General features: G+C 43.3%; 1 protein-coding gene across 1 annotated transcript in view; it reads left to right on the plus strand.

Annotated features, from left to right (window-relative positions):
- The window catches only part of LOC124160092 (guanine nucleotide-binding protein-like 3 homolog), a 79,424-nt gene extending 54,924 nt beyond the window's left edge, over positions 1–24,500 (plus strand). Inside the window, exons 11-12 of the mRNA XM_046535813.1 lie at positions 20,722–20,896; positions 24,350–24,500. Of these exons, the coding sequence (XP_046391769.1) occupies positions 20,722–20,896; positions 24,350–24,477 (303 nt within the window). The 3' untranslated portion in view covers positions 24,478–24,500. The remainder of the gene's footprint in view (positions 1–20,721; positions 20,897–24,349) is intronic.
- The last annotated feature ends 638 nt before the right edge of the window (positions 24,501–25,138 follow it).

A 25,138-nucleotide genomic window follows, 5' to 3' on the forward strand; every position in this document is an offset into this window, starting at 1 on the left:
TCGTCAGAGTAGTCAGGAGATGGTAATTGGGTCAAGGGTTCACCGATGAGAAAATGTGTAGGTGATAAATAACTAATATCATCAGGTTGGTTGGATAGGTAGGAGATGGGTCGGGAATTCATACATGCCTCAATTTGTGCTAATAATGTGGCTAATTCCTCATATGTTACAACGTTTTCTCCTAACACTCTTCTTAAATGGTATTTCATTGATTTCACGGCAGCTTCCCATATCCCACCAAAGTGTGGTGCATAAGGAGGGATAAAACTCCATTCACAGCTGTTTCCAGCTAAAAATCCTTGTATCTTCTCAGAAAAATTATTTGATTGAAGTAACTGGTACAACTCCTTAATATGTCGTGCAGCACCTCGAAAATTAGTTGCATTATCAGACATGATGTGAGAAGGTATGCCACGACGTCCAATGAATCTTCTTAAGGCTGCAAGGAAGGATTCTGTAGTTAAACTGGTGACGGCTTCTAAATGTACTGCCTTGGTTGATAAACGTACAAATATTGCAATATATCCCTTAATAATTGTCCTGCTTCGTGAATTACCAAGCCTTAAAAGGATTGGACCAGCATAATCGATACCTGTGCCCTTAAATGGTCTTCCAGGTTGCACTCTCAAAGAAGGTAACTCTCCCATTAATTGTTTTGATGCTTGGACTTTCAGTCGGTGGCAGCGAAGACATTCATGCACTACCTTCCGTGCTAAACTTCTAACAGCTGGAATCCCAAATCTCTGACGGATGGAGGCTACTAATAGCTGTGGGCCAGCATGTAACAATCTTAAGTGCTCAGCCTTCAAGAGTAATTTAGTAAAATGATGTTCTACTGGTAATATGAATTGATGAGTTGCATCATAGCATAAAAGAGACTGTTGCAATCTTCCACCCACTCGTAATAGTCCATCTTGATCCAAAAAAGGTACTAGACTCATTAATTTGCTCTTGTGAGGTATTTCCCTTGTATTCACTAAGTCATTGATTTCCCTATAGTAGTGAATGTGCTGGACCATTTTAACACATGACAGTAATGCAGCATCCAGTTCCCTTGCAGTAAGACATAAAGTTTGACGACTGGACTTAGGCATTCTGGAATTATCAATAAATCTTTTGCAGTATGCGATAACTCGAACAAGTTTATGTAATTTGGAGAATCGTTGAATCCAGTCTTGAGGAGCAGGATCAGCAGAAGAATGCAAAACTTTCACCTCTGGAATTATCTGATTGTGTAATTCCAAAGTCAATGTTGGCCAGAATGATTCTGCTAGATTAAGCCATTCTGGACCATTCCACCATAATCTAGAAATTGTAAGAGAATCAGCAGTCATTCCACGTGAAATAAGATCTGCTGGATTGCACACTGAAGGGACATGTCTCCTATGAGCGTTAGATGTGATATCTTGAATAATGGATACTCGGTTGCCAACAAAGGTTTTCCATCTTGATGAGCTTCCTGCCAACCATGTTAACACCAATGTGGAGTCACTCCACAAATAAACTTTATGTACACGTAGATTCAGAGCTACTCTAGCCTTATCATATAGCCTTGCTAGGAGTAAAGCTCCACATAATTCAAGACGAGGCAGTGATACTGTTTTCACAGGAGCAACCTTAGATTTAGAACACAAAAGTTTAGACACATAATTACCCTGACAATCAATTGACCGAAGATACAGACATGCACCATAAGCCCTTTGGCTACTATCACAAAATCCATGAATTTCCAGGTTGGGCTGAGCGTCAAACTTAATTTTAGATGTGTCTTTGTGGTGTAAGGTTGTATCATGATCACATACAGCCTTACGATCAATCGTTATCTTAGTAAGTATTGGAATTTGTTCAAAGAGCTTTGTCCAAGTACTCGACAGAGAAGGTGTAAGTTCCTCATCCCAATCAATTCCTTCTTGCCACAATGTCTGCAGAAATATTCTGTATGAAACAACTGCAGGACTGATCAATCCAAGTGGATCAAAAATGGTTGCTATGATAGACATCACTTTTCTTTTTGTTGCACTTGTTACAACAAGATTATGATTAAGTAAGGCTAAGTTACTTTTTATTTGAAACTGATCGCTGACTGGATCCCAGTGTAAACCTAATGCAGTAACAACTCCATGTCCAAGGGATGACTGAAGTTTTGTTTCTTGTAAATGCAAAGGGATGTTTGCCAACAATTCAGGAGAATTTGTAGACCATTTCCTTAATGAAAACCCAGCAGTACTTAATACTGAGGTCAATTCCTTGTAGAATTCCAGTGCTTCTTGAAGGGTAGATGCACCACTAAGAAGATCATCCACGTAAAAGTCTTCATGTATAATCTTTGAAATGCTAGGATGGTTCTCTTCATTTTCTCGAGCAAGTTGTTCCAAGTACCTTGTGGCTAAAAATGGAGCAGAAGCAGTACCATAGGTCACAGTAGTGAGATGATATTCTTCAACTTCGTCTTGTGGTGACTTTCGCCATAAAATCCATTGTAGCTTGCGATCATCAGGATGAACTAATATTTGTCGGTACATCTTCTCTATGTCAGCTACCATAGCTATCTGATGAGTGCGAAATCTGAGAATGATGCAGTATAGATCTTGCTGAGTTGAGTGTCCCACCATTAATATGTCATTCAATGACAAACCTGAAGTAGTCTTGGTACTGGCATCAAAAACTACTCGCATGGATGTGGTTGAGCTGGAGGCCTTAAAAACAGGATGATGTGGAAGATAAAAACTTGATTCTTGAGATTGTTGAACTTGATGTTGCATGTGCCCTAATTCTAAATATTCCCTCATGAATTCATGATATGACTTAAACAAATCTACATTCTTGTTCATTTTCCTTTCTATTTGTAGCAATCTACCCAATGCTGTGTGTCATGATTTCCCAAGCACCATAGGATCCATTTTGGTTGGTAGTTTAACTACAAATCTTCCATCTTCCTGACGTCTGGTATGGTTGATGAAATGCCTTTCACATTCCCTTTCTTCAGATGTTAAGGTAGGCGTTTGGATTGATTCAATGTTCCAGAATTCTTGGATAAGGTCTTCCAATGATACTTGAAGGCAATGTGATGCAATTTGTTGAGGTTGAAATGATGAAGTGTCATTATTGTTACTAGGAATGACACCTGCCAGGATCCATCCAAAGAGGGTTTCTTGAAGAATTGGAAATTCACCTGGTCTCTTCATTTTGTTTGGCCCTAGCACTTCATAAAAGATTTGAGCACCTAACAATAGGTCAATTGCGTTTGGTTGGTTGAAGTATTCATCAGCCAAGACCACATTTTTTGCAATATTCCACTCGCCGATGTCCAGTCTTGTGGATGGAATTGGACCGGTAATTCGGGGAATTATTGCACACTCGATAGTGGTGTCATAATTACTAATGCGAGATCTTAGATTCAAATATAGTTTACTATTTGTTTCTGATCGTACCTTATCTATCCCCAAGATTGGAGTATGGTGTTTGACTTTGGGTAGTTGCAGTTTCTGAGCTAAATTTTCAGTGATGAAATTAATTTGAGATCCTGAATCAAGTAAGGCTCTGCACTGTACAAATTGCCCAAATCGATTCCTAACCTCTACTAAAGCAGTGGCTAACATGACTTGTGGGAAGGATTTCATTTTGAAGGCGCAATAGTTGCTTGAAGACTTCTGTAAAGGAACTGCAGGCGAGTTTCCAAGACTCACTTGTTGTGATGATTGAAGAGTTTGTGTCCCATCTTGTGAGGGCTTAGTTGTGGAATATCTACGATGCAATAGAGTATGATGTCTTCTGTTACATTCACGACACCTCTGTGTGGAGCATTTATGATCCTTTGAGTAAATATTCAAACAGTTGAAACATAAATTATGTTTCTTAACTAATGTACTACGTTGTTGAACCTCCATTTGCAAAAACTCAGGGCATTTGTACAAATGATGATGCTCCTTACATAGTACACATTTTCCACCTATTGTTACATATGACTGATGGAATTTTGATTGTGGCTTCACACTGGAACTAAATTTAGCTGTTGGCACTTCTGAAGTGGATCCGATACTTTCTAAGGCCTTGCATTTCTTCTCTAAAAATTCTAAAACTAGCCTCAGTGTGGGCATTTCCTCCGCTTCGGAATGAAGTTCCCACTCCTTTCTCGTATCACTGTCCAGGTGATCCAAAATCATTTGATTTAACAATATATCAAACAATGGCACAGTGATGTTTAAAGCATTTACTCCGTTTACATTCGCTTGGACATGATTGATTAGTGCTCTCAGCGAATCAATTCTATTTTTAGTGACGGTTGGCATTCTTAATAGATTTTTCAGATGTGTTGAAACAATCAGCTTTGTATTGTGGTACCTTCTTTTTATTAGGTCCCACGCTACATCAAAATTTTCGTTCGTCACCTGAAGATTTTGGATTAATTGATGAGGCTCTCCTTCTAAAGAAGACAATAAGTAATGGAACTTCTGCACGGCCGACAATTGTGAATTATTACAAATTAATGCTTCAAATGTATCCTTAAAATGTAGCCACTCTTCAAAATTTCCCTTAAATTTTGGTAATTCAATAGTTGGAAGTCTAATTTGAGGAGCATTATGAAGTCGAAAATCAGCTGAGTTAACTCGAGATGACTGACTCGCGTGATCCTCACTTTCTGGTTGAAGCAATTTAAGATAAATTGCTTGCACTGCATAATACTGTTCTTCAAATGCTGCCCTGTCCTCCGAGTGATCTTCCTCACTATCCTCAAGCTCTAATTCTTCTTGAACAGAGCAATAACTTTGATAAATCTCCGACAATCTTTCCTGTCTGACCCTCAGTTCAAGTACACTTTGAGAGCCTTCATTAAAATTAGTAGCGAAACTATGTAGTCTTGCAAAAGAAGCTTTGATGATACCTCTCTTTTTAATTAATGATTTCCTTGTCTTAGGATCCATCACAACTTATTAAGGCATGCATGAATAAGATTAAGTAAAATAAAGAAAGGATAGGATTAACCTGAACTCTGACATCAAGGGCAGTAATTAGCAGCTGTCGCCATCCAGCACGTTGAGCAGAATGAGCACGTTGACCATCATGAACACGTTGACCAGCATGAACACGTTGAGCAGGATTGCTGTACTCCATGAAGAAAACAATGTCATACGCAGCAACTCTCCGACATAATAAGTTAGCCCCAGGCAAAATGGAAGTTGATGTTCCCGTTCGAACTCGTCGTATCCCACGTTGAGATGACAGAAATTAAACGATGACGAAGTATGATTGAAAGTAAAACACAGGCATTAGAAATATAATCACAAATTGTAACGTTCAAATTCTATTCGCAATCCGGCCCGAAGGACCAAATGTTTCGCGCTGAGGAAGGCAAAACTGAGAAGAAGAAAATGAAAGCCGGATTGAAGATACATATATAGTGGACTGTATTATAATGGACTGTAAGTACATGTACACGTTACAGGAGGAACTGAGACCCAATAACTTCCACAATGTGCCCAGCAACCGCTGACTGACGAAAGACAAAAAAAAAACAAAACTAGAGATGTGCGAATAGTATCCGCGAATACTCGAATACTAGAAAGTATTCGATATTCGAGGTTTCGAATAGTTATGCGAAAAGTACCGCCTCGAATACCTCGAATACTTTGAATTTCGCGTCATACACTGTCGCACACACGTCGTTGTTAGTTGACTCGGAAAAATGTAGAGAACTGTAGTCATTTAGTGCTCGCAGCGCCGTTTTACTCAAGTTGACGAATTACATCAAATTCGTGGATTTTAGCGGCGAAAAGAGTTCGTCGAGGGGAACCGAAAACGGTCGGGTGAAAAAATCCGAAAATCCCCGATTCCCCCCACCAGGAGAACCTCAGTGCCGTGGGATAGCAACCTTAGGGCATTTCCCACGATCCGCTATCCCCCTCCATTCAGCACTCGCCTCACCCACTCTGACGCTTTCCTCTTCTCCGAAATCAAACAAAAGGTCCCAGCTCGTGCAGGGATCGCATTACGAAGACCCCTGCTTCGAAAAAAATATCGAGTTACGAGAACAATAAAAACGTGTTTCACGCCCTCCCCCCTTTTCTCACCCACTGACCTTTTTCTGGCTACCTGCTTCGAAGTTCCCCATTTCTGGATGTCAACTGCTGTGTGAGTACCGTGGGATACTTACATTAGCGCATTTCCCAAGATCCGGTATCCCTCTCCATTCAGCACTATCCCCCCCCTCTGAGGCTTTCCTCTTCTTCGAAATAAAAAAAAGGTCACAGCTCGCGCAGGGATCATATTACGAAGACCTTAGCTTCGAAGAAATACCAAGTCACACGAGAACAATAGAAACGTGTTTCGGGCCCTCCCTTTTCTCCCCCACTGACTTTTTTTTTCCCTAACAGCTTCGAAGTTCCCCATTTCTGTGGAGGTCAACCGCTGCATGAGTCATCTATTAGCACAAAAGGTGTCTAAGAATGACTTTCGTCAATTGATGTCACACCTTTATTGAATTGAAATATTAGTAATGTGCGCGTAATTTCAAAAAGAATAAGACCAAACACGACGTATTTCTGAGTTTATTTAATCATTTTACGCCAAGAAGAATTATCCAAAGAATTTGAAATAAAATTCCAGGCAGTTCTCGGTTATTTTGTGCTATGTAAGCGCGGGGTTTCTGTTGGGCTGGCACTCTAGAGGAATTATTAGAACAAGTCATTTAGTGAAGGTATTTATTGACAACAAAACATATTGCATCGCGCACACGCCCTCTTTGCACACCTTTTGCACCCGAGTCTTTCCGCCAACTGCCGCTGCCTATGGCGTCATCTGCCGTCCCCTTACCCACGTGGCCCTAGTCCTGGAAGGTGCTGATGGCAGCATCACTCCCACGCACTCTCATGAGTGCCTATGCATGGGATCAGAATAACATTACCATCCGGTCTCCGCGAACGCAAGATGTTCCGCTTACAACTATACCCCCTCCAAAGTGAATTGTTGAATATCCCAAAAACATAACAATTCAATACTAGAATACATGGAAACCATTAAAATCACAATAAAACAAAGAAAGATGAAAAGTTACCCAATGATAGAAGAAAGAAAGAAAGAAAAAAAAATTAAAGCACTTAACAGAAAACCGTACAAGTTGAAATATATGAATCAATTCAAGTGGATCAATAGGTCCAGAGTTCAATCTTCGGCCGTGGCCTACACTTTCCCAGAATCACCAAATTCCCACCCTCCCAAGCACTCATCATCTTTGCACAGGAATCCCTTGGATTTTAAAACCCTCTTGGCAATTCACTGCCCACGACCCCGCCCCCACTATTGATGCACTTCACACATTATCACTGTTAAGCTATACCCTTCATTTTTACAACCTTAAATCTAACATTGCATACCCATTACCCAGGGGTCCCCCCCTCCCCCCCGTCACGTATTCTCCCCTTAGCTCTGTTAACCCATTTCGTCTTCCTCTCGAAGCGTGGACAAGGGCCCTTGTGACCGGAGCGAATAGGAGTGTGAGGGTGCTGGGGGAGGGGAGGGGGAAGGGCCAGCGATTATCTCAGCTGCCCGCTGTTGGCTGCGGAGGAGATAAGGCGATCGCCTTGTGAGGGGAGGGGAAGGCGGTGGAGGGGATGCTGCTTCGTTCCGCTGGGAGAGGCTATCCCCTTGGCCGGTAGGAGTGGAAGGGACACCTTCCCCCTCTGCTGGCGCCGCGCTGTCTGGCGCGAAGTCAATGGCTTCGCTCTGCGTTCCCAACTGGCTAGCCTCAGCGTATCCCTGAGTCTCCACAGATTCGAACTGTATTTCACTGCAAGGGGGTAGAATTGGGGTTTGGGGAGGAAGGGGTGGATTCTTCCGGGGTCTTCCTCGGGGGCGAGCACGTCTCCTTCCTAGATCTGGAGGTGGAATGGAACCTGAGTACGGTTTCACATGATTCACATGCACCACAATTTTTCTAAATGGCAGCTCCAACTCTACATTGCAATCGGACAACACTCTTATCACTCGATACGGCCCTTCCCAGGGGCAATGAAACTTTTTCACTTGCCCTGGCTTCAAACATGGGTCGCGTAAGTATACGTAGTCGCCCACCTCGTATCTGCGTTGTTTTCCCTTTGTTTTTACCCCCTCTGCTTGCGTCTTTTGTGCCCTCCGATTGTTTTCCTTGCAAACTTCCCACAAATTTGTTAGTCTCGCACACAATTCTCCCACAGCCGGGTGCTTAGACGGAACGTCGTTCGCCGCCATGACTTCAAAAGGGGAGGCCATCGGAAATCCGAATATCACTTCGTGGGGGGAGTACTTAGTGCTACGGTGCGTATCCCATCTATATACAGCCCTTGTGGTGACTGACTCATGGATACAAATTCCCGACCACTTCTAGAAGTGCTGGAGAGCTGAAATTTGGCACGCGTGCGGGGAACCGGAAATGATCCGGAGGAAAAATCCGAAAACCGGAAGTTTCCACCACGTGTCGTCGCTAGGACGACAAAATGGCCGAAATCGCGCTTTTTCCGGGGACACTCTTTCGGTTTTAATTTTACTGCGCACGAACTGTGCGTGCCACACGGGTCGTTAATGCATTTTTTGAAAGCTGATTAACGTGGGCACGTAACCAAGTAAATGTTTTAGTTTCCATTTGAGAAACTTGCAGCCAAAATGGCGTCCAAAAATTTATTTTTCGAAAAATATTTCATTCCTTCCCCTCCCTTCGTCTTAATTTAAGGTGTTGGATAACGAAAATGATTATTATATATGCTCATAGCATCGTATACGAAATGTAGGTAACAATTTTCATTCGTCGTGTTTGGTTACTCAGAAAAAAATTAAAGTATTCCGAAAATCACCGAAAATTGCGATTTCCAAAAGATTAACACAAGGTTTTGTCAATTTTATCCCGACTGATTTCTTTCAAACTTTGTAGTTGCATACAACTATGCATTGTCTTTCAGAAAACATAAACAATTCGTAAATGATTTATTGGATTTAACCGCGAAAAAATAAAAATGGCGGGCACTACTCACTTTTTTCAGGAACTGGTTTGCTTTTTATTGTATTACTCCTGAAATATGGATGTCATAGGGCACACTACTGTCAGATATCATAGTAAATGAATGTAACCATATTGTATCGTCATCATTAAACCCCCCGAAACCCCCTAAAAATTAAAATTAGCATATAAGTAGCCTTTTCGGGTACTTTTCGTCACAATTCCGGCGCTTTTCCAATCCTTACCACTCATCGCTACGGAATTGATGTGGACGATTGATGACCCCTGGCAGTACAAACCTTTAAACCCCCGGTAAACCCACATACACCCCCCCAAAAAAATGTTTGCTTATAAGTCTACTTTTTGGGTACTTTTCGTGACTATTCCACCGCCCCCAACGACTCATCCCCACGGAATTTATTTGAATGGATGGTGACCGCAAGGAGTACACACATTTTAACCCCCGGTATCCCCCTGAAATCCCCCTAAAATGTAAAATGTGTCATTTTGTCTCCTGTTTGGCAACTTCTCGCAAACATTACGCCGCACTACCCGTCCCCTCTGAGCTCTAGATCCGGAATATTTGGTGAGGGCGAGCCACCGTAAACCATACGGAAAAAAATACCAGAAAACCCCCGATCACCTCCTGGAACATCGCCGAAAACAAAATTAAAAAATTTTAAAGTCGTCTTTCCGAATAGTTTTCGTCACAATTTAACCGGTGCCCCTACCACTTATTAAAACCCCCGATAACCCAGTGAAACCTCCCAAAAAATTTCTAATAAAGCGCCTCTCCAGGTAAAAGAATCATCAGACCACTGTCCCGGCCCCTAGGACTTATTTACACGGAATTTATGAGAACAATGTGACCACTGGTTTAACACAAGTATAAAACCCCCGGTATTCCGTTGGAACCCCCCGCAAAAAAAATGAAAAACTTGCCATTAAGTCTTCTTTTATGGGTACTTGTGGCCACTACTACTCCGCATTGCACTACCCTTTACAATCATCGCTACGTGATCACTGTGGACGATTGGTGACCGAATGCATAACACATGAAAACCCCCGAATCACCTTGGGCACCCCTCTCGGTAAAGAAGAGCATTCATGATGACTAAGCGGAGCAGCCGCAGGGGGGCTCCTCAACCCCACAACCAGGAACGGCGAAGCCGTTCCGAGGAGTAACCGGCGTAGGCGAGGGGGAGCTTCAGTAACCCCCGGGCGGCCAAGCCGCCCCGACGTTCAAGCGGCGCAGCCGCTGTGGGTTCCCCCATCTCTGGGCGGTGAACGGATAACGGCCCCTTAAACGGATAACGGTGAAACAGTTCCGAAATGCCCTCGCCCTCTGGGCGGCTGTGGCGACCCCAGACGGGGAACGGCGAAGCCATTCCGAGTATTAAGCGGGGTAGCCCCAGGGGGGCACACTCAACCCCTGGGCGGCGAAGCCGCCCTTCAGCGAGGAACGGCGAAGCCGTTCCGAGGAATGAGCGGGGCGCCTCCCTACCCCCTGGCCGGCGAAGCCGGCCCCTAGCTGAGGTGAGATTATTGGAACAGCCAAAGTCCTCGAACGACCACAAATGTTGACGGCGAAGCCGGAACCGGGGTTTTTAAGGGGCGTAGCCCCTTAACGAGCGCGCGGAGCGTGCGAGTTAATGTTATACACAGAGACTGCATAGTCTAATAAAAAATCCCAATTGTTGTTATGGTAATTCACGTAATGGCTCAGTATTTGGGCGATCGTGCGATGCACTCGCTCAACCCTCCCGTTTGCCTCCGGGTGATACGATGACGTGCGTAATCGCTTCACTTCGAGCAGTCTACACATCTCGCGGAACAACTCCGATTCAAAATTGGTTCCCTGATCGGTGAGGATCGTCTTTGGGACTCCAAATTGCAAAATCCAGTTTCTAACAAGGGCCGCAGCCACCGTCTCCGCAGTTTGGTCGGCCATGGCCGTCATAACTACATACCTTGAAAAGTGATCCACAATTGTCAATATGAACCGGTTTCCTTTATCTGTTCGCGGCAAAGGGCCTACAATATCTAGCCCTAAGAACTCAAACGGCCGCGAGGCATAAGGCACTTCCTGCAAGGGGGCCTTAGAGCCTCCATTCGGGCTTCTTCGATTGCACGCAATGCAGTGCTTGACGTGCTCCCTCCCGGCTCTTTCGATACCTGGCCACCAATATTGCGATACTAGTCGAGTCACCGTTGCTTCCCTACCTAAATGTCCCGCCATCATATGATCACGGCATTGCTTGAGTATTTCCTCCCTACAGCTTCTCGGTACCACAGACCTATTCCCCCGTTTCGTTTTCCTAAACAACACGTTGTCGATTACCGCGAAATTTTTGTCTTCCGTCCACCCTCGGCACTCCTCATCACTCCCTTGCGCATCCGCGAAGTCTATCGCTCCCTCAGCGACCACGCCCCTCACTTTCCGGCTGAGCGTGTCGGCATTTAAATGCGCCTTCCCGGGCTTGTGCGCTACTTCGTAATCGTACTCGCTTAACTTAAGTGTCCAACGCATTAGCCTGCTGCTTGGATCCTTGAGACCAAACAACCACTTAAGAGCAGCATGGTCAGTTACGATCAAGAACTTACGGCCGAACACGTAACACTTAAACTGTCGCACTGCCCACACGACAGCGAGGAGTTCCTTCTCCGTTGTAGTATTGTTTATTTCGGGATTTTTCATTTGCCGAGACGCGTATGCAACGGGGTGTTCCTCCCCATCGATCACCTGCGATAACACGGCCCCTATTGCGAAATTACTCGCGTCCGTAGAGATGATGAAAGGTCGGTTGAAGTCGGGGTAAATTAATACCGGACTATTCGTCAAAGCTTCCTTCAAACTCTCCACAGCCTTGTCGCACTCAGGCATCCAATTAAAAGTGGTCCCTTTCCGCAGCAATGCCGTCAGTGGTCGGGCGAGGACGGCGTAGTTATCCACGAACTGGCGGTAATAGTTCGTAAGTCCTAAAAATGACTGAATTTCCTATGCCGTTCTCGGGGTTGGGTAATCGCGCACCGCAGCAACTTTTTCTGGGTCGGGCCTGATCCCGTTGGCGCTGATAACATGGCCAAGGTACTTTACTTGTGGGAGGGCAAAGTGGCACTTAGTCAATTTCAACGACAGGCTGGCCGCTTCCAACTTTTCGAGTACCTTGCTTAGCCGTGAGGCGTGAGTGTCAATCGAATCGCTAAACACGATGACGTCGTCTAGATAAACTAAGCATTCCGACGGCGTCATCCCCCGTAGCACTCCGTCCATCATCCGTTGGAATGTCGCGGGCGCGTTTCTAAGTCCAAATGGCATACGGACGTATTCGTAATGGCCGCTGTTTACGATAAAGGCGGCCTTCCGACTCCGCGGCCATCGGAATCTGGTGATATCCGATCGTGAGGTCGAGGGTCGTGAAGTACTTACATCCGCCTAAATATTCCAAGGTCTCTGTGATATTGGGAAGGGGGTAAACATCTGCTTTAGTGATAGCATTAAGGGCCCTAAAGTCTATACAGAATCGATAGTTTGGCTTGCCATCCAGTGACTTTTTCGGAACCACCACCACCGGAAACGCCCACGGGCTATTGCTAGGCTGGATGACCCCCCCTCTAATTGTTCTTTCATGAAATTCTCTATCAGGGGCTTCAGGTGGTGCGGGGTCCTATATGGTTTTTTATAAATCGGGCGGGCATCACCCGTCGGAATTTCGTGCTCCACTAGATGAGTGGCAGGGGGTCCGCCCGTTTGCGTAAACAAATTCTGAAATTTCTCAATCACTGGGGCTAGTACTTCTCTTTCCTCCCCTTTCAAGTGCCCCAACTTATCCCGAATGTCCCTTCCGAATTCCTTCACTTCCATTACCCCTACGCACTTGTCCTCCCATTCAATAGTCCCCTCTTCGCGGCCCGTTTGAATGTCCTCACCCGAGTGCACCTCGCTAACTCTCGCGATCAGTGTCCCCTTGTTCAGCGTAAGTGTATCAGGTCCAAAATTACTTACGTGTGTGGTGACGCTTCCCTCATCGCTCACCAAGCACACACACCTGGCCACCCAGCACTCCTCCTCCTCCAGTGCAGATTCCACCAGGCACTCCTGACCCGGCCGCTAAACTTCGGTGTCCAAGAAAATAGGCAGGAGTCGCACGCTCCTACCCGAACGATTTCAGCGCGCAGGAGTCGAACCGGTACGTCAACTGCTCCATGGCGATGGTACGTCCTCGTGGTATCTTTTCGCCCCCTCTCCTCGCCGCGTCGGGGCGGAATGGGAGGTCACGGTCGGTCGCCGCCGCCAGCGCCGGGTCCACTACCGGTGACAGCGGGCTCCCCGTCGCCGCGAGGGCGGCCCCATCAGCCGGGGGCGATGACGGCCCGTCGGTCGATCTCTTACGTCTCCTCCTTCCCCCTCTCTCCTTGCGCTGGGGCGAAACCACGCCCACTTTTCCTTCCATCCCATCGGACGGGGCCCGCTGATAACAAACCACCGCGCCCATCGCCGCCTCCCTCCTAGTCGACTCACTCTCTCGCGCGTCGGCCAAATGAACTATTTTTCCATTCATTACCAACACTCCCCGAGCGAGATCAATCACTGCACCGTTTTCTCTTAAAAAGTCCATCCCCCACAGTCCTGCATAGTCGCCCAGCGAGTCCACCACTTGCGCACGCAGCATCAGTGACATGCCACCAACTCTTAAAGGGGCCACCACTTCGCCGTAATTTTGCATGTGCCCCCCAGAAATCCCTCTTATCCTCAAGGGTGAGAAATTAGGGATCAAATTGCCACTGCACTGTCTAGTCATTAGGGAAACTTGGGCTCCTGTGTCCACTAACATGGGCCACATCTGTCCATCCTTCTCCACTCGTATTACCAGTCCATTTGCCTCTCGGAGCGAGCAAACAGGTGTGATCGCCGCCTCCTGGAGGGACCGCGTTCGGCGATTAACTCGGCCCCACCCTAGTTTAAATCCGGCTTCCTGTCGCTCTACGGCCGCGGAGTACTCCTACAGTCCCTCGCAAAATGCCCCTGGCGGCCGCATGCGAAGCAGGGCCCTCGGGGGCGGCTCGGACATAAGCGTGTGAAATGACCCTCCTTCCCGCACGAAAAACACGCCTTTGCCTTCGATGCAAAGACTTCCATCTCCCCAACTGGCCTCTTCGCACGCCGTTCCACCTCCACGATGCGCGTGGCGTTCTCAATGGTGTCATCAAACGTCGCTGGCATCCTCAGTCGCGTTTGTCTACCCACCTCGCCAGAGAGACCGTTTAAGAAGGCATCCAATGCCCTCTGGTCGGCCTCTTCCCAGATGGCAGCCACCCTCTCCTCAGTGCCTTCGACAGAATAGGTCCGTACATTCGTTTCAGGAACCCGATCCGCGAATTCCTGTATGGTCTCCCCCGTCTTCATCCGCAGAGTAGACAGCAACTCCCGGTAATACCGCCGGCTTTTGCTCGACCTGTATCTCTCCTTCAGCAGTCCGGTAATCTCAGGATACGTCAATGCCTCTCTGCCCTCGGCCTTGGCTCGGCAATACGTATCCGCGGCCCCCTTTAGTCGCAGCCTGATCGCATGCTGTTTCTCCTCCTCCGTCCACTTACTCAGCAAGGCAGCCCTGTCGAACCGTTCAATAAAGGCATCTACATCCTCCGCTGGTCCTTTAACTGCGCAGTCAACGTGTCTAACGCGCGTTGGAGATCCATTTCTTGGCCCAATATACTAACTCTGCCCATCATCCTCACTTACCTTCACTATAGACTTGGTTCCTCTTTTTATTGGAGGCCAACGTCGCACTTCTGGCACCAATTGTAAGCGCGGGGTTTCTGTTGGGCTGGCACTGCAGAGGAATTATTAGAACAAGTCATTTAGTGAAGGTATTTATTGACAACAAAACATATTGCATCGCGCACACGCCCTCTTTGCACACCTTTTGCACCTGAGTCTTTCCGCCGACTGACTGCCTACGGCGTCATCCGCCGTCCCCTCACCCACGTGGCCACCACCACGTGGCCATAGTCCTGGAAGGTGCTGATGGCAGCATCACTCCCACGCACTCTCATGAGTGCCTATGTATAGGATCAGAATAACATTACCATCCGGTCTTTCGTCTCCGCGAACTCAAGATGTTCCGCTTACAGCTACAATAATTAATTACGTCTCACATTGGTAAAATTGCGATTTTGAAGATAACGATGCTGTTACATAGGATTCAGGAAGAGGACAGAGATTAAGGGTTTTTGTATATATATGTAAGAAAATTCAAAGAAAGGCTTGTAACATTTATGAATACGAACATATTTTGGCTAGAGTTGTCAGAATCATTGGCTCAAGAGGAGCATAGGCATGGAAAAGCTCAAGTTTTAGAAAAAGAAACGTGAAATTGCTTTGACGAGGGGAGATCACGTATCCTATTATGACGATAAAAAAATTTTCCTCATGTCTATGCTTGCTTCAATTAAAATTATTCATATGCTTGTCGCCATATGATCAAAATGAAGATCACAAAAAAAAGCTTTGATAAAGGTGCTTTGACGTAGGCTCGAACCCCGGCCCCCCTGATTGAGAGTCGACAACGCAACGGTACCACTACACCAACTGCCCAACATTTAGACTTTGAGCTATTTTAGCATTATACCTTATTATTGTGTAATGCTTGTTAAAAGTACGGCATGAAAATTAATTAATTACAGCCAAACTAAGGCCCATTCATTAGAACCACTACCAGTTTAGAGATGTGTTCGCCATTCCGAATGCTATTAAATATACGGCATTGGAAACGTCCACCTTCCCTTGTGAGTAAAATTCGTCTTCTTCAATGAGAGCGAGAACTGCCTTTGCAGTTTCATTTGCCATTTTGGGATGAGTAAATAAATGTACTTTACCATAAATATTAAAATAATCTGCACGCTCACTTATCCATAATGAACATGGTCTCAGAATAGAATGTTGATATTCTTCATCGCTGTCATTCGTATTTTCCGAGAGCTGATGAAGCTGCATGCGCGCCATGCCATCTGCCCTCAGATTAACTCGGATAATAAGCTTTGAACGGCGGAATATCGTCAGTAAAAGTATAAACCGAGATAACAGCCCAAAACCGAGTTAATACATCTGGTGAAAGGCGATTGTTGTAATACCTCGGTTTTTGGAGAATATTATCCAAGTTAATTCAATTAACCTCGTTGGTGAAACTGGCCCTTAGTCCATGACTGCTTGTTTGATGAGCAAACTTGCCTATATCCCAGCCGACCTCTATATTTAGAGGTCGGCCCATCATCTTAAGCTCTGTGGATGCATTCTGTGGCTTTAAGCTCAGATGAATTGCATGTATCAGTGTCATTGGACCCTCATCATTGAAAAATTTATCCCCTCCCATGGCGTTTTCAACAATTTAGTGTTTAATTCCAATTGAATATTTTGTGTCGCCTGCTTCACCGTACTAGCTAATGTTTCTTAGCAAAAAACAAAGGTGATAGAGGACAGCCTTGCCTCACTCCTCAGCCAATGCTTGCCCACCCAGATTCTCCATCCGCTACCATCACTTGCACAGTCTGGGCCATGTAAAGATTACGAATCAATCGCCTATCCCTCCAATCTACACCTATTTTCTTGAGAATGTCCATTAACATTACCCAGGCAACACTGTCAAATCCTTTTTCAGTAGTCTGTCTGATATCACCCCATATCCCCTGGACTCTACCATGTGAATGGTGATAAGTCTCTGTAAGGGTTTAGCACGTTGATGATATTTGCTGCCATGAACGACACCTGCACTTTGCGGACAGGTCCCTTTCCATGAGTTGCCATGGCACATTTGATTGTACTCAATGTACATTTGTTTGTTTTTGTGAAAAAATAGTTGATTGGATTTTCCTCTTCCTTTCTAACAGTGTTTTCTAGATGACACCATCACATGGACTACCTTTCATCAGGCTCCTACCCTTCTACCACTCTGGCATGCATGGCCTTACCACTATGACAGTAATATAGAATTACAGTAAAACTTTGATTTTACGCAGTTGGAGGGACCGAAATATGGGCACTGTGTAAAATCAAAGTGTGTAAAATCAAGAGTTGGTATTGAGGTGAAATATAGTTTTCAGGATAACTCTTGCTCATTATTTGTGGAACGCTTAGTCAGACACTTCTGTATAGTTCTTATTTGAGCCAGAACCGGATCCAGAAAAAGTCTCATATGTGAGGCTTTACAGTAAAACAGCATGAAATTCTTTTCAATCGCATCAGATATATGTTTCCCGGATTCAATTACTCATTTCAAGGCAAGAAAATAAAGCCTAATAATCTTGCCTTGAGGATGGAAGACAAGTCGTCTTCCGAAACGTCGGCTTACATAAAAGCTTTAACCTGGATGCAAACCCGAGAAACATTTGTCCTAATAATCTTATTTACTCACAAGGAACACCACAGATGACGTGTTACCTTAAGAGAAACAACATTGCATTCCTGAACAATGTCTAACATGGTTGAACTGCTAGCATTTCTGGCACTAAGATTACTTCTGTTACCCAGGAGAAATTTCGGAATGGTGATACTAAATGCTCGCAGAGAAGGTAATTTTCGAAAATATTCTCATTAAAAGCAGTTTTCAGGAACCACCCGCAAACACCTGCGAACAAACAAAGATTGGAGATTTAAGAAATGAGATATCTGAGGATAGTCATCCAAATTAACCCCATTAACAGGGAGCAAAATTTTCCTAATTTATCACAAAGGCTTTACACCCTAGGGCCTGGGTTCAAGTCCTGGCAGTGGCAGAAGCTTATCAGAGATGGCCCTATCCCTACTTGAGTGTAATGTGGAGGGCACTTCCAGTGCACCACTCTGTCCAACAGATGGGACGTCAAGTCCTCGTCCCTTAAAGGCCTATCATTACAACCTGGCTCTTGCCAACATAAGGTTCTTTGCCCCCCAGCCCTTACTTCATGGCGCTAATGTCCCCAGCTGTCAGTTACCTCCTTCCAAATAGCACACCATAGATAATACGGAGCACACAGGACCGGGGATATTCGGAAATTCAGATATTTCCTGTGTTTAGATCACTTTTTTAAAGTGAGCTATTTAAATAACCGCAAAACTACCGTCATGCTGCCAGTGATGAATAAAAAAAATCATTAATAGTCCGGAACAATTTTCCTTCTTTATAATTTTTACGCATTAAAAAAGCATTTTCCCATGAAATTTTAGCATTAGTAGATAGAATCTACCGGGGATAGCTTCTCTGTCGGCATTCTTCTGCGAATTCAGCGCCGGGACCTTCGACTCACAAGCCGTGTGACTCATCTTAACGTAATATTTTGCTTCCCCGTATCTGATAACATAACCGGACACTTTTTGTATTTCGATTTAATGGTACTAAGCCATTCATGAGTTTAAAGGGACTGCCTTATCACCCACGTCTTCAATTTGACTTCAATGACGACGCGAGTTATTCTCCGAGGGCATTAACTCTCGTTCCGTTAAAAATAAACACTTGCCACCTAGCGGAGTTAAGCTGCTAGCTATTTAAGTTCCAACTATGTTTCATTTAAACCCACTGACAATGAGATACAAGTTGAATCAGCTCTAATAAGCGCGCCGCGCAATCAATTTTCCCTCGCCTCCATTCGTCCCGCAGATGTGGGGTTAGCCAGCGGAATGAGACAACGTATGCTGCTTTTACCATCGTGTTGAATCACTATCGACTTACGTCCATATTAGAAGTACGACTGTCTTTTTTGGGTCACCTTGGAAGCCAAAGTTTTGGCACGGGAGGATTTTTAACGGCTCATTTCGCCGTTATATTTTGCTGGGGCGAACGAAAACATAGCGCTGGCAAAATTCTAGAAAACCTTACGTTAGGGATAGATATTCTGTGGTTCATAATTCCTAATTAACGACCATCTACTGTAATTACAATAAATATGTCATAAAAGCGTCGATCAATAAGTCGAATAATAAACGAAAGGCGATAATGTTAATATCTCCGTCGATCATCTGTCTCAATCATGCATACGTGGTGATTGCCGTATATTTTAGGTTTCTATATCCTTCTACGGCAAATTTTAAACTAAGAGCGATATTTGCATTTGTAAAGGAGCCTGAAATAGTACTGAGAGGGTGTAGGGGGAAGCAATAATTAGATTCGCAATGTTTTTAGGTTCACTCTCAACAGTGTAATGTCATTTCAACCGTTCTTGTTTTCATTTTTGCAACTCATTTAGACGAATAAATAACCTAACTTCATATTGCTCCATTCAGGATTTTCAAAACAAGTCGAAAGACAACTGCGTAAAATCAAGATTAGCGGCAACTGTGGGACTGGGGTTATGCTGCGCAAAATCGAAAACCTGTGTAAAATATAGAAAGATGTAAAATCAAAGTTTCACCATTGCAATTCCCTATGCTTTCCGGCTGGTCTTGAGTGTCGCTGCATAAAAACGAGACTTGATGTAAAATCAAAGTGCGTAAAATCAAAGTTTTACTGTATTCCAAACTCACAAGCCATTCCACTCCAGCAAAGTTGTAGCGAAAGGGAAAAGAATTACATGTCAACGTCATAAAATTGGTATGCTGTGCAAATTTGGCAGTTTAACTCTTTCGTGCCGAACATCAGGTGGAGCTAACTGGCAATTTCATATGATGCAGAAGACCTGACGTAGGGTACAGCTGTTGTCGATTTTTCAAAGCAAACGACCGGATGTCTGCTCTAACCGACGCAAAGGAAAGGAAGTGACCACTGAGGAAGCAATTGTCAGATGCATTCAGGCCTGGCGTGAGACCCAACTTAGCGAGATTCCTTAGGGCCACTCCTCGACAATTAAGCCCAACTCTCCCACTCATTTACAATCATCCTCACCACAGGAATCAGTTGCAAAATGGTTATATTGCCATTGGTTTTTTCAATGATATTTTGTTTCATACTACAATTTTTATATATGTACTTCGAAATGCTTCATTTTGGTCTGTGCGTAAGCAACTTTTAAATGAAATTATAGGGTAAAAAAAATTACGGACATCTGGACTTATTGTCTTAGTACCTTATGTTCACTAACTTTGTTGTAATTAATGCTAGAAATCCGTTTAAAATTCCACAATGCTTAACACATTGCGTACCGGGGTAAGCTAATATTTAGAATAAAACTTTACCCAATCAAACGTTATGAAGCTTCAATTCATTGTGAATAACGAACAACAACTGAAAACGTACTAACAAATACGTATTGTACGCTTTAAAATTGTTTAGGTTGACGCGGTTAAATGACGTGAATTTTCGTCATCCATCCGGAACGTTCGGGAAAAAAATGACGAGAATTCTCACCATCCGTACGCAACATGTTAAAAAATGCTATGTAGTAATTCTCTTTGAAGAGTGAATTATTGAAAATCAAATGCAATATCTGGTGAAAAAAAATGCTGTTGTCGCTTTAAGTTGACCGTGGAATTATAAGGTTAAAGAGTCAAAGGGTCTAGTCTAGTGGTCGGGGTGAGGGTTGTGTTGGGTCCCAAATCGTATGGATGTGAATGCTGGGGTATCTCCAGCCCTAATAACAGCTCCACACAGTGAGGTTTCAAATATCTTTATGCTACTCGTAGCACAGAAAACGTTTCTTCTTGTAGGCACCGGCAGGAAAGGGTTAAACAAAGTCCTCCGCTTAGTAACATAAATGTACGGATTTTGGCTCTATTCCAGTGCTACCAATGTAATGCTCAATGAGATGATGCAGGAGTGGTGGATATGATGTGTTTGTTTTGATTGCAGATAGGGGAGAACGTGGAAGTGGAATTGTCCAAGGGGGCCAAGCCGATGGAGGGAGCAAGTAAGAAGGAGAAAAGAAAGAAGGTGGACACGTTGATGTCACTCGAGGGCAACCAGAAGCTGAACAAGAGGGCCAAGATGGAGTTCAAGAGGCTGAAGAAAGCAAGGGCACGCCAGGGTGAGTGATATCTCATGGACAAGGAGGCTATTGTACGAGCAATGATTTACAGCAATATCTGACATTTCCAGAAATGCAGTGGAACCTCTCTTTAGCATTATCTCTTCAACCCATCATTTTTTCTGGATCAGTTACCGTATAAGCGCAAGTAAGAGGTGCACCTTTTTTCCCAGAAATTACAGCCAAAAATAGGGGTGCGCCTCTTACATAAACGTCTTATCTTCCCCCCCTCCCCTTCACCAGACGCAAGTCCAAGGGGAACTGAGTGGCCTTGGTTTTCAGCGCGAGTCAGTCATCTGAAACCTAAGGTCAAAATCAAGTGGCAGGCGGGGGAGTTTCTCCCTTAATGACGTATTTTTAAAATACTCCTGTTTGCTTTTCTTGTGAGCATCGCGCCGTCACGGCGGTACTTCAGAGGTGAACAAGGAAAAGATTTAGTTGTTTTTTATTTTACCATCTTGGTAATAACTGTGATTTTCCTACATGGCAATAGCTGAAGATGTCTTGATCGAACTACATTCCTATGCATAAATGAAATATCAAAATATACATCGTCTGATAGCATGCAATGGCAGGTAACGTTGCTCTAGCTTTCCATAAGTCGGAAGTCAATGTAAGGTCACTGATCTAACTATGAGAATGTTGCTCTTTCCATTTCCATACCTAACACGGAAAAGGTGGAGCAGGTTTCACTACAATGTAAGTTCCCACGCTTAAGACATAGCCTATTAGCGACAAAGCCAGCCAAAGAGGAAGGGAGTGGGGGGCCTAACTCCCTCTTCCTCTGTTATCTTCCTCCCATACCCCTCCCACTGATAACTGGGCCTAACAAAAGAAGAATGTAAAATGTACTCAAAATCACATAAATGCTTGAACATAACTGACTAAAGGTGTTGTAGACCTGACACTCATCTTGCATTTTTATTTAATATACATATATTACGAAACATAATAGTTAATATTTGCTCAGCGGTGCATCGCCCTCGTGAAATATGTCATAATACCGAGCATACAGAACTTTTTGGCCTCACGATATCCGCTTTATTTTACATGTAAAAAATAGGGTATTTGGCAGTACAAAGAATGTCACTCACTAAAACGTTTTTCTCGTTAAATGCCATACTAGCTAACCCGGGCTTCCACTGTATATAGTACTTGATAACAGTTTTTTTCTCCATCGTCATGATAGAAAAGTTCCTGGAAGAAAACCTGAGTCAATTGTTCTTATTGTATTAGTTTTTCAGCTGGCTTTATGGGAATAAATCGAGAGAGAAATACCGTATATCTCCGAATATAGTCCCCCTCTGAATATAGTCCCCCCCCCCTAGTTTTGAGACCCCAGTTTTGGGAAAAATTTTAAAATGCAAAGGAAGGCAGTTTTTCTGTGGTTAGCAAGTTAAGATTCTAGAGTCAATAAAAACTATTTTTTTCTGTGAATAATAAGAACAAATCTGTTCACACATTTTCCATCACAACAAAATAACTATTCCTAAAATATGTTGTTATCCATTGCATGTATCAGTAATTTATAGTTCCTTAACCAGATGTAATGAAGAAATGAGAAAAATTTTCAAGTATCCAAGGCTATTGTATTTTTTTTAAACACTCGCAAATTATTAATATTTTTGATTTCCAAATGACTACAGACACTGTAAATATATAAGCTTTAACATAAAGCCCATAAAGAGTATTGCATTTGGCCCTCAAACTTCCTTAGACCCAGTGTAACACACCCATCGCAAGTCATGTCAAATCCAAGTGACTAGAAGAATTTAGGAAATCTAAATAAAATTGTGTTAAATAAATTATAAATATTATAAAAATATTGCCATCTAATGCCTGCTAAGCAAAATAATTAAACTACAGGACTTACAAATATCAAAGTAATAAAATTAAGAAATAAACTTTTTCCACCAAACATAAACACTGAAAAAATATGTTATCAATTGTCAATGCATCGTTGCGAATCATTGCATAAGTTACACAAAGAGTTTCTGCTCTGCATTTGCGCACAAATTCGACGATATTTTCCTCTAATTCTATGAATCTGCCGCATCGAGACCCCCGAAATGACTTCCGCGATGTATTAGCGCTTTGCAATCTTTCCAAAGACTTTCTTTCCATGCCAAATTTTTCAGCCGTCATATGAATACTATGATTTACGGCGCATTTTGCAACGGCTATGTTTAAATTGGCATCGAAACTCCGTCTTTGCTGGCTTCTAATCTGCCGCAGGATTGATCCTCATCTTTCTACTTGATCCATCACCTCACTGTTGAACGTAAAATTATTTTTATTAAAGAAAATATCGCGAAAATAATTGCGAAATATTATGTGACGTAATTTATCGATCCTACTTACCCTGGCGAATTGAAGATATTCCTCCATAAATTGATCGCACTTTCGATGCTGAGTCGCTGGATTTCGATCAAATGCAGTAATGCCGGCGCTTCTGGTTTAAAGCCATTGATTATTGCGCCTTTTCAGAAACAAATGCATAACCATTGGGCATTCTTGTTCTGTGATGGCGGTAAAGGCAGTGGTTGTAAACACGAACCGCACGGGCACATGGACATGTAGCTACGGCCGCAATGAAATGCGAAATCGTCACGAAAGGTTTACTTTATCTGTTTATTTTTCGCAATGATTTAAATCGTGTTACTATTAAATGAGCGACGGGTACATATACTATTGATTCAATTCTAGTGTTCGATTAGTGTGATAGTGTGTGTTTAGTTTTGATTTTAATTATTTATTGTTTTGCGTCATAAAGAGATCAGTGTCGATTGAATTATTCTAACAATACTTTTCCAAGAAAAATTAACGGCTACCCCATGGATTCCGTGAAAACGCGTATTCGATATGCTATTTGAATCGGAAGAATTGTATCTTTACAACATTTGTGGCAAAAATTGTCTTAATTTCCGGTAAAACGTGGCAGTATATAGTCATATCTTCGATTATAATCCTCATAAATATACTCAAATAGAAATACTACGAGAACATTAGCCATTATGCCGTTATTTATAACTTGATGGTCACCTTTAGTATGCTTAATTGGATTACACTCGATTATAGTCCCCCCCCCTTACTTTTCCTCGGCCATTTTTGGAAAAAAAGGGGGGACTATATTCGGAGATATACGGTAATTTGAAAGAGTCAATGCCACTTTCATGCATAATTAGGAGAATGCATTGGTGGGTTAAAAGTGACGATTTTAAAATTATATTGTTCATTCTTAATGTATGGTAAATCCTGATAGCAGATCAAGGAAGGTAGGAGTGAACAACATGGATGATTACATTGGTACATCTTAAAGGGTGGATCTAATGGAGTTTCTACTTTGATAATACATGCCTACTATTTCATTCACATTTTCAGCCTTAGCATGTATTCTTCTTTCCGTGTTAGCATTTTCATTGATTAGCCATGCATGGTTTTGTCTCTTTGCAGCCAAGCAAGCTGATGCCATGTCTGGATCGTTTGGAGAAATTTCTATTAATGAAAAAGATGACAACTATGATTTTACAACTGACTTTGTAACTGGATTTGACCGGAAATTCAGCCCAGAAAATGTGTAAATAAATGAGAATTATCATAACTACATGGCGTCAATTTTTGCCATCCCTGTGTCTTCCGGCACTCAGATTCCAAGGCTGAAGCCAAACTTAAAGCAGTATGATGTTTAATGAAGAATAATTGTGGGGGAAAAGTGTGGAATAAGCAGAGTGTGCATTGAGCAGAGTACATACGTACTGTGCGTGAATTTGTAGTCCCTGGAATTATGAATGAATTATTCTTGAATCTTTGCTCCAACCTTGAATTTCAAAATCTTTTCAAATTCATTTCACATAAAATTTTGCCATTTCAACATCCATTTGCTGGCTTAAAATGTGTTTGTCACAATTTTAAGTGCAGGAGCTTAGTAGAATTTTTAGAGCAGCATCGAAACTGTGAGTGCATTCAGAATGGCGAAAACATCACTGAACTGATAGTGGTTCCATTGAATGGGACTTAGTTTTGTTGGAGTATACATTATTAACAAAGTAAGTTCTTTTTTGTTTATGTATAATGTGGTTGCAGCGCCTGGGTGGAGTTCGGAAAGGCATTGACAAGGTTGCGTTTATGTTTGATGTAACTGTTTTTTGTTCTTGATGTAAGTGTACGTTATAACCACTTGTGAATAAAAGGTTTTTTCCTGTGTGTGCTAACAAGTTTGCCTGTAATTAATTAATTTTTGAG

Source organism: Ischnura elegans, chromosome 6 (genome assembly GCF_921293095.1).
Source record: "Ischnura elegans chromosome 6, ioIscEleg1.1, whole genome shotgun sequence".
Lineage (NCBI taxonomy): Eukaryota > Metazoa > Arthropoda > Insecta > Odonata > Coenagrionidae > Ischnura > Ischnura elegans.